The sequence below is a fragment of the Mandrillus leucophaeus genome, unplaced genomic scaffold (genome assembly GCF_000951045.1).
Source record: "Mandrillus leucophaeus isolate KB7577 unplaced genomic scaffold, Mleu.le_1.0 Scaffold9, whole genome shotgun sequence".
NCBI classification, from domain to species: domain Eukaryota; kingdom Metazoa; phylum Chordata; class Mammalia; order Primates; family Cercopithecidae; genus Mandrillus; species Mandrillus leucophaeus.
Genome location: NW_012109807.1, coordinates 9,214,004 through 9,222,423, shown reverse-complemented (window position 1 = coordinate 9,222,423; position 8,420 = coordinate 9,214,004). Strand labels below are relative to the sequence as shown.

Below are 8,420 nucleotides of genomic sequence, written 5' to 3'. Positions count from 1 at the left end.
GTTCCCCACATCTTTCCTCATTTCCTAGAAACATGCGATGGGAAGGGAAGGGCAGAGGAAGGATGCTGACCTCTCTATGCCCCCCACAGACCCTAATCTGGCACCTCTGGAACCGCCCCCTGGAAAATGACTCCTTCCTGCAAGTCACCCTTCAGGACACGGGCTCACAAAAGGAAGAAAGGTGAGGCAGAGAGAGGCAGGAGGAGCCTAACTACTGACCAACGCAGCAGCAGGTTATGGGACCCTTGTCTCTAATCCACAACTCATTCACATGAAGGACCGGAACCCACTCCAGCCAGCTAAAGAGAAAAAAGAGGGATGGGTACTGAAAGGGTAGCCAGGGCAAGATTGAAAATCAGCTGGAACAGGAACTTGGGAACCCAGCAGCAGCTCTGTCCATCTGAAGCCACGTAGCTCAAATTTCTGCTTCTCTCTGCCCAACCCCGGCTTCTTATCACAGCCTCATCTAGAGCCCAGCTGAGACTCACATGCCCTGAAACTGAAGCTATGACATCCCAGGTCAAAATTCCTAGGACAGAGAATCCTGTTGTTCCAGCTCTAGCCAGGTGTCCATCCCTGGTCCAATCAACTGTTACTTGCCTAGGAGCCCCAAGACAGTTCCCAGAGCCAGGAGCCCTGTGCCCTGTCGTGGATCCCCAGCCCCACTGCATTCTTCTCCAGCCTCTCTCTGAGGACAGCACAGCCCTGGGAGGAAACCGTCTCTAGCTAAAGCCCTGCCCGGGAGAGAGGAAGACGCCTTTCCCCTGGCTCGGGATCTCACACCTGCTCCTTGTCTCCCCAGCTTCATTGGCCTGGCCACAGTCCTGCTCAAGCCATTGTGGAAACAACCAAGCAAGGTCCTTTTTGTGAAGGATCTGACCCTGCTCAACCATTCCATGAAGCCCACAGATGTGAGTCAGGCCCAGGCAGGCCCAGGCAGGGTGACTGGAGGAATGGGGGCAGCTGGGGAAGCGGCCCACACCACAGGAGTGCTTCCTGCCTGGGGGGCCCCATCACACCGCCTTCCTCTCCTGACCACCCCCCTTGCCATCATCTGCCCCCACCACAACCCACCTATTTAGATGAATTGACCACCTTCCGTGGGGAGTCAACCACTGTGCTAGGCCCTGTGGTACAAAATTGCCTGAAGCCCATGGTCTGTTGGAGTATGCTGCATTCACAGTGACAGGCACTCCAGCGCCCATGAGACAAGCTTCAGTAAAGCAAGGCCACTGGCTGAGGTCAGGAAGGAGTGAACGATTTGTCTCAGGAGGTCATGGACAGCTTTGCAGAGGGGTGATGTTTAAGACATACGGAAATGTAGGAAGACCACCCAAATGAGAACAAGCAAAGGCTGTTTATTCAGAGCTTGTGCTAGCAAGGGACTCATTCATCATCATTTGTGTTTTGGTAGAGACTCAGAGGCAGCCAGGGGAGCGGGAGAGCTTCACAGTGGACAGAAGGGAAGGCTGCAGATGTGCCCTGATTGGAGGCTACGGGGGAGCCCAAGGCGGGCTAGCTAGAAACAGGGCCTCCCATGTGATTGGTTAGAGGGGCATGTTTGGCTCTCTCTGGTTGGTCCTAAGTTGGAAGTGGGGACAAAAATTAAGGCAGCTGCCAGTTATTAATCAAGGCCTGGCCGTTTGGAGCTGATCATTATTGCTTGGCTTCCTGGATTATTGCTAGAGACAGTAGTCTGACCTCCTACAAGTCTGACTTGGAGCAGGCTGGCTTCCTGGGCTGGTCACTGTAGATAACAGGTTGGTTTACCGGGCTGGTTGCTGCAGATGTGGATCTGAGTCTTATTTTATGTGTGGTTTGACCACTGTCCATTTGTATGCAGACAGTCTGTGACTTACAATGGATGGACACACGATATTGTTGACTTACAATGAGTTTATCAGGATGTGATCCCATCATAAGCCAAGGCGCATTCAGTCTGTCAGTTGAGTTGTAAGCAGAGGCATGAGTTTCCCCAAGGGACAAGAGTGGAAGACCAGCCCAGGCAGGGGCATAAAGTGGGTGGAGCAGGAGGCAGGATGAGGGAAGGTGTGCTGCACTGTTGGCACCGGGGGGGGGGGCACGTGGAGGTGGGAGAACTGAGGTTGTGTGGGCGACCAAGAGCTAGAGGTGAAGGGCCTTGTGGTCCATGCTGGTGAATTGCGATTTAACTTTGATCATTTAGACACTTGGGGTGTTCAGGGGCCATCCTGGTGACAGTCTGGAGGCTGGGTGGGTCATGGGAACACATGAAGAAAGGAGCTCAATTAAAAGGCAGGAGTGTGCAGGGGCCCCACATGAGCTCATGAGATGTTGGGCTTAGGGAAGAACTGCTAGCATCTGTGTTCTGGGCTCAAGTCACCTCTCCCTCTCCTCCCCACTCTCCTGCATCCTTTTCTGCCACCATCACCACCATGTGGCTGCTTTAATCTACAAACATCCTCTCCACTGTAACCCATTGCTCTCTCCTCACCCATTTATAACCTCCCTCCACCCAGACTGTGCAGATGCCTGTGGTGTGGCCCCATCCCATGGCTAGCATCACGGCCCCCACCGGGAGGACCAGGCGTGAACCCAGCCAGACTGTGCAGGGCTTGGGTGCTGTGTCCTAGGATGGCGGGGTCTGGCTTACAGCTCCCCGGCCTTTGTCTTGCAGTGTACTGTCACCCTACAGGTGGCCCACATGAGCCACCGGGATATTGAGAAGACAGGTATGTCCTTCCCTGGAGCTTACCCTTAAGGGCTTACCCTGCCTTTCTCCATGCACAGCTGGATGGCTTCTTGGGGACCTTCAAAACCCAGCCCTTGAGGCCTACAGAAGGAATGTGACCAGGCTAGGGTCCCTGGAAGCTACAGGGTCTAGATGCCAGATCTCCAGACATCTGGCTGAGGCCATCCCAATATGCCTATTTGTCATCTCTAGACATAAGACCCATAAGATACAAGACAGAAGTCTCCAAGGGGCTGCAGAGAGATGAGGATGGTCATCTCCAACAGCCCCAGTGTGTGGAGCGAGGTCCAGGAATCCACAGTTCCTGAGGGTGGAGAGGCCCATGGTAATGTTCTGCAGAGGACATGCGTCCCTGTTGGGGCCTCTCGGCCATGCTTTTAGTCAGGAGACGGTCACTGGGGACAGAATGGTGGAATGGGGAAAATGCCTCAAACCTCCTGGGCCCCAGGCCTCTCAGCCCACCCTGGACTGTGTCTCTCTAGGAGCTGAAGACCTCCTGGGCATAACGGCAAGAGAGGCGGCCAGGCAGAAACTGCTGGTCCCTGGCTCCACCGCGCACAGGGCTCTGTCCTCAAAGCCTCAGCACTTTCAGGTGAGGACCCTCCAGGTTGCAAGTTCATGTGACCCACCTGACACCCTTACTTGCTGTGTTCCCAGGCCGTCCTCACCCCTCCCCAAGGTCATGGTAGAAAGGCAGAGCTTCAGACCCAGCTTCAGGCCCTCAGATCCTTGCCACATCCCCTGCTCCTCCCGTGGCCATTCTGGAAACTTCTGCCTGTAGCTGAAGCCACAGGGCTCCAGTGAGGCAGTAGGAGGGCTGGCTGTGCATTGGCAGGCCCTGGTACCTGCTGGGGAAGCAGCGCAGATGACAGGGATCCTGCCCTCTCAGAGTCCTTGGTTGTTGGCAAAACGCAGTAGGGCACAGGGAAAGTTAAATTAACTGTACAGGAGAGGCTGGGGAGTGAGGGGACCTGTGGGAAGGCCCACATTTCCGTGTGGATTCAGGAACCCTCATCCCATCACTTATCAACTTCCCTCTACCTTCTAGCCTGTGGCCTAACATTCCTGCCATGGTTTTACCTGCTCCCCAGCCTGCTCCTTGCCCAGGAGGCAGGGAGGCTCCTGGACCGCTCCTCTTCCTGCACCCAGCCAAGTCCTAGCTCTTAACGTCACCCAGCTGCTCCCATTTCCCCCCAACCACTTCCATTCCCTGGCCTGAGCCACCACCATCTCTTCCCTGGACCACATCACAAGCCTTCTCCTGAACCCCCAGCCTCCAGCTCTCTCCTGTCCGTTCTTCAACCAAAATGGCCTTTCAAAGATGTCACTCTTATCACGCCAAGCACTTTCTTCAAAAGCCCCAGTGTCCTCCTCACAAGATCCAATTCCTTTTACAATGGCTTCCCGGGCCTTGATAACCCAAGCCTGTCTCTCCAAGCCTTTCCAAGTCCATTGCCTCTTAGCCTTCTCCCAGTGGGTTTTCTCTCTCCACTGTGGTATGGAGAGAATATTTTTTCTTTCTTTTTCTTTTTTTTTCTTTTTTTCTTCTCTTTTCTTTTCTTTCTTTCTTCCTTCCTTCCTTCCTTTTTTTCTTTCTTCCTTCTTTCCTTTCTCTTTTTCTTTCCCTTCTTCCTTTCTTTTCCTTCCTTCCTTCCTTCCTTCTTTCCTTCCTTCCTTCCTTTCCCTCTCTCTCTTCTTTCTCTTCCTTCCTTCCTTCCTTTCTTTTCTTTCTTTCTTTTTATTTGAGACGGAGTCTTGCTCAGTTGCCCAAGCTGGAGTGCAGTGGCACAATCACAGCTCACTGCAGTCTAGACCTCTGGGCTCAGGTATCCTCCCACCTCAGCCTCCCAAGTAGCTGGGATTACAGACAGGCATGCACCACCAGGCCCAGCTAATTTTTTGTAGAGACGGGGTTTTGCCATGTTGCCAACTCAATCTGGTCTCAAACTCCTGGGCTCAAGCGATTCTCCCACCTTGGCCTCCCAAAGTGCTGGAATTACAGACATGAGCCACTCACTGCACCTGGCCTAGAATGTTTTCTTATCAGAACAATTGTGTCCCAGCTGGGGAAGGCGGGGCCGAGGTCCTCAACATCAGCTCCCCATGTGTTCTCCCCTTAGGTGCGAGTGAAGGTGTTTGAAGCCCGACAGCTCATGGGCAACAACATCAAACCAGTGGTGAAGGTGTCCATCGCAGGCCAGCAGCACCAGACACGCATCAAGATGGGGAACAACCCTTTCTTTAACGAGGTGGGCTGAACGGGGCACCTCAGGCAAGGAGCCAGCCAAGGGCTGGGCATCCCGGGCGGGCAGCCTGCAAGCTTGCTCCTTGACTAGGGTGTCATCATGTGTTTGTTCCACAAGCATTTACTGAGTGTCTCCTGAGGGCCAAGCACTGAAAATACAGAACAGGATAACTCAGAGCCCTGCATCTGAGCAGCTGGTGGGCTGGTGGGGGCACAGCTCATGAATCCATAAACAATTACAGTGGAGCAGATCGTGGTTTGCAGAGGTCTGGGAGCATTGTTATTGGAGGTCTGGAGCAGAGACCCAGACCATGTATGTCCCATTGCTGCTGGAGCCCCAAATGGTAGCACTGTGCCTGATATACAGTAGGTGCTCCATAAATGCCTGTTGAATTAATTAGTAAATAAACAAATAAAAGATAAAAGCACAGTGGAAGCTGGGAGGAGTAAGTGAGTAATGAGGCTGGGGGTGACGGAGAGGACTCAGAGGGGCTCCAGCAACCCTGCAGGAAGATTTTACCAGGGAAAGACAGATGGGATGGGAAAAGATAATTCAGGAAAAAGGGATGGTGTTTTCAAAGGCCTAGAACCAAGCAAGCCGCAGACTTGACAGCAGAACTATAGCTATGGGTGTGGCTGGAGGAGACTGGCTGGAGGGGAGCCTACAGTGTGGGCTGGGGTCGCATCCTGGACACTACTCAGGAGCCATGGAGGACTTCGGCAACGGAGTGACAGGCCTAGGTTTGCATTTGGGAAAGGAGTTTCTAGCTGCCACGGGGAGCAGGGACAGAGTGGACTGGCAGGGCAATCTAGAAGGAGGTGTGGGCTCAAATCTCCATCCTAGGCAGCTAGCTGGGTCCTGAGTTCTCCAGGGATCTCCTACCATTCCCCATTCTGGGCAGAAAACCCTCCAGGAGACTGGGCGTGGTGGCTCATGCCTGTAATTCCAGAACTTTGGGAGGCCGTGGTGAGTGGATCACCTGAGGTCCGGAGTTCGAGACCAGCCTGACCAATATGGTGAAACCCTGTCTCTTTTGTAAAAAGACAAAAAATAGCCACACGCAGTGGCAGGTGCCTGTAATCCCATCTACTCAGGAGGCTGAGGTAGGAGAATCGTTTGAACCCAGGAGGTGGAGCTTGCAGTGAGTTCAGACTGCACCCCCACACTCCCACCTGGGCGACAGAGCAAGACTCCCCCTAAAAAAACAAACAAACAAACAAAAAACCTGGGAAATCCCTCTAGCAGCCCGGGAGACCTCTGCTTCTGGGGGAGCATGAGAGAAGTGGCACAAGTTGAGTATCCCTTACCCAAAATGCATGGTATCAGAAGTGTTTTGGATTTCAGATTTTTTTGGGAATCTGGAATATTTGCATTGTACCGGTTCAGCATTCGTAATATAAAAATCCAAAACCCAGAGCGCTCCAGTCAGCATTTCCTTTCAGGGTCATGTTGGCACTCAGAAAGTTTCAGATTTTGGAGCATTTTTGATTTCAGATTTTTGGATTAAGAATACTCAACCTGTTCTCGTAAACCCATTGAAATGGGTAAAGTTGTGGGAAGAAGCACATTATTCTGAGCTTTCGGGTTTACCGGGTGCTTGGGTGAAGTGGTGGAAGAAATCGTCCACTCTACCCCAATTCTCTCTGCCTCAGATCTTCTTCCAGAATTTTCACGAGGTTCCTGCAAAGTTCTTTGATGAGACCATCTTAATTCAGGTGAGGAGCCAAACTGGTCCCCAGCAAGGTGTGTTTCTTGTCCCACTTCAATACCGGGAAGCGCTGCAGCTCCAGCCCCCGCCCTTAGAGCCAGGGGCACTTCAGATTGTCTTCCTCACCACCCCCCAACTTTCTTCACCCCCTGGCACCCAGATTATTCATTCATTTACTCATTCACTCAACAAACGTTGTGGACTGCCAACTGCCCGGCCCTGAACTGGGCGCCAAGGTGAACAGGGCAGCCCCTTCCCATGTGCCAGGATTCTCAAGCCACCAAAGGCCCTTTTGAGTAGAATACTCCATTCCCTAACCAAAGGGAGCCCAGTAACAACGGTGAACATGCGGTTATCAGGTGCCTGCCATGTGCCCAGCACAGGGCTAAAGAGAACAAAGAGGCCTCTTCCTTTGAAGAATTTACATGTTCTTGGGAACAAAGGCACAGAAGAAGCAACCAGGAGAGCATGTGATGGATAACGCTGAGTCCAACACCTTGCTTTATGTTGACTTGGGGCCAGGAAATTGACCTCTCTGATCAATTTCCTCATCAGTAAAATGGAATTAAAAATGTGAACCTCACAGGGTTCCTCTGGGAGTGAAGTGAGAGCACCCATGTGCAAGTGTCAGCCCCATTAAGAAGCATTCAACACGTCAGGAGGATCCCGGATGTGCCTTTGCTATTCCTCTTACAGGGGCTGAGGGAAATTGGGATCGTGAATAATTAAAATATTTCTGGGAACTCCCTTGCAGGTGGTGAACTCCTCAGTAATGAGATACAAAGCAGAGATCGGGAGATTTCAAGTGAGTACTGTACATGGGAGGAGGTTCGGTGAAACAGTTATAGCAGAGACCCACGCTGGGCTCCATGCCCAAGTCTAGGAAAAAGGACTGGGATTTTCATCGGCTGGGTGCGGTGGCTCACGCCTGTAATCCCAGCACTTTGGGATGCCGAGGCAGGCAGATCACGAGGTCAGGAGATCGAGACCATCCTGGCTAACTCGGTGAAACCCCGTCTCTACTAAAAATACAAAAAAATTAGCCAGGCATGGTGGCGGGCGCCTGTAGTCCTAGCTACTTGGGAGGCTGAGGCAGGAGAATGGCATGAACCTAGGAGGCGGAGCTTGCAGTGAGCCGAGATCACAGCCACTGCACTCCAGCCTGGGCCACAGAGTGAGACTCCGTCTCAAAAAAAAAAACGAAAAGAAAAAAGAAAGATCCACACTTGTATCCACCTACCAACTGGGTGACTTAACAGAAGTTATTCTGAGCCTCTACTTCCTCATCTGTAAAAGGGGGATAATAATATACTCAATCTGGAGGGTGATTGTGAGGATTAAAGTATATATAACATTTATAAAGCTCGGGGTGTCATGTTGATTTCCACACAGCCATGATACTTGGACACAGTTCAAATCTCTGCCTCCAGTAAGTAGAAGCAGAGGATCCAAAAGGTCAGCTTATATGTTAGGGAAACTCAGAGAAAGATTGCTGCCTTTGAGGACAGAGTGAAAAGATGTGATTTGGAAAGACAGGCTGAGAGATTAGGAGAGTTTGCAGTCATGATGGACTAAACTAACATTCTCCAAATCCAAAAAGATCAGGAAAAGCACCAGGCGCGGTGGCTCAAGCCTGTAATCCCAGCACTTTGGGAGGCCGAGACGGGCGGATCATGAGGTCAGGAGATCCAGACCATCCTGGCTAACACGGTGAAACCCCGTTTCTAATAAAAAA

At 52.0% G+C, this 8,420-nt stretch overlaps 1 protein-coding gene across 1 annotated transcript in view; it reads left to right on the top strand.

The window, feature by feature from the left end:
• FER1L5 (fer-1-like family member 5) overlaps positions 1 to 8,420 on the top strand; it is a 68,843-nt gene that overhangs the window by 4,035 nt on the left and 56,388 nt on the right. Inside the window, exons 3-9 of the mRNA XM_011969681.1 lie at positions 90 to 181; positions 803 to 911; positions 2,657 to 2,711; positions 3,214 to 3,323; positions 4,852 to 4,980; positions 6,630 to 6,692; positions 7,440 to 7,490. Of these exons, the coding sequence (XP_011825071.1) occupies positions 90 to 181; positions 803 to 911; positions 2,657 to 2,711; positions 3,214 to 3,323; positions 4,852 to 4,980; positions 6,630 to 6,692; positions 7,440 to 7,490 (609 nt within the window). The remainder of the gene's footprint in view (positions 1 to 89; positions 182 to 802; positions 912 to 2,656; positions 2,712 to 3,213; positions 3,324 to 4,851; positions 4,981 to 6,629; positions 6,693 to 7,439; positions 7,491 to 8,420) is intronic.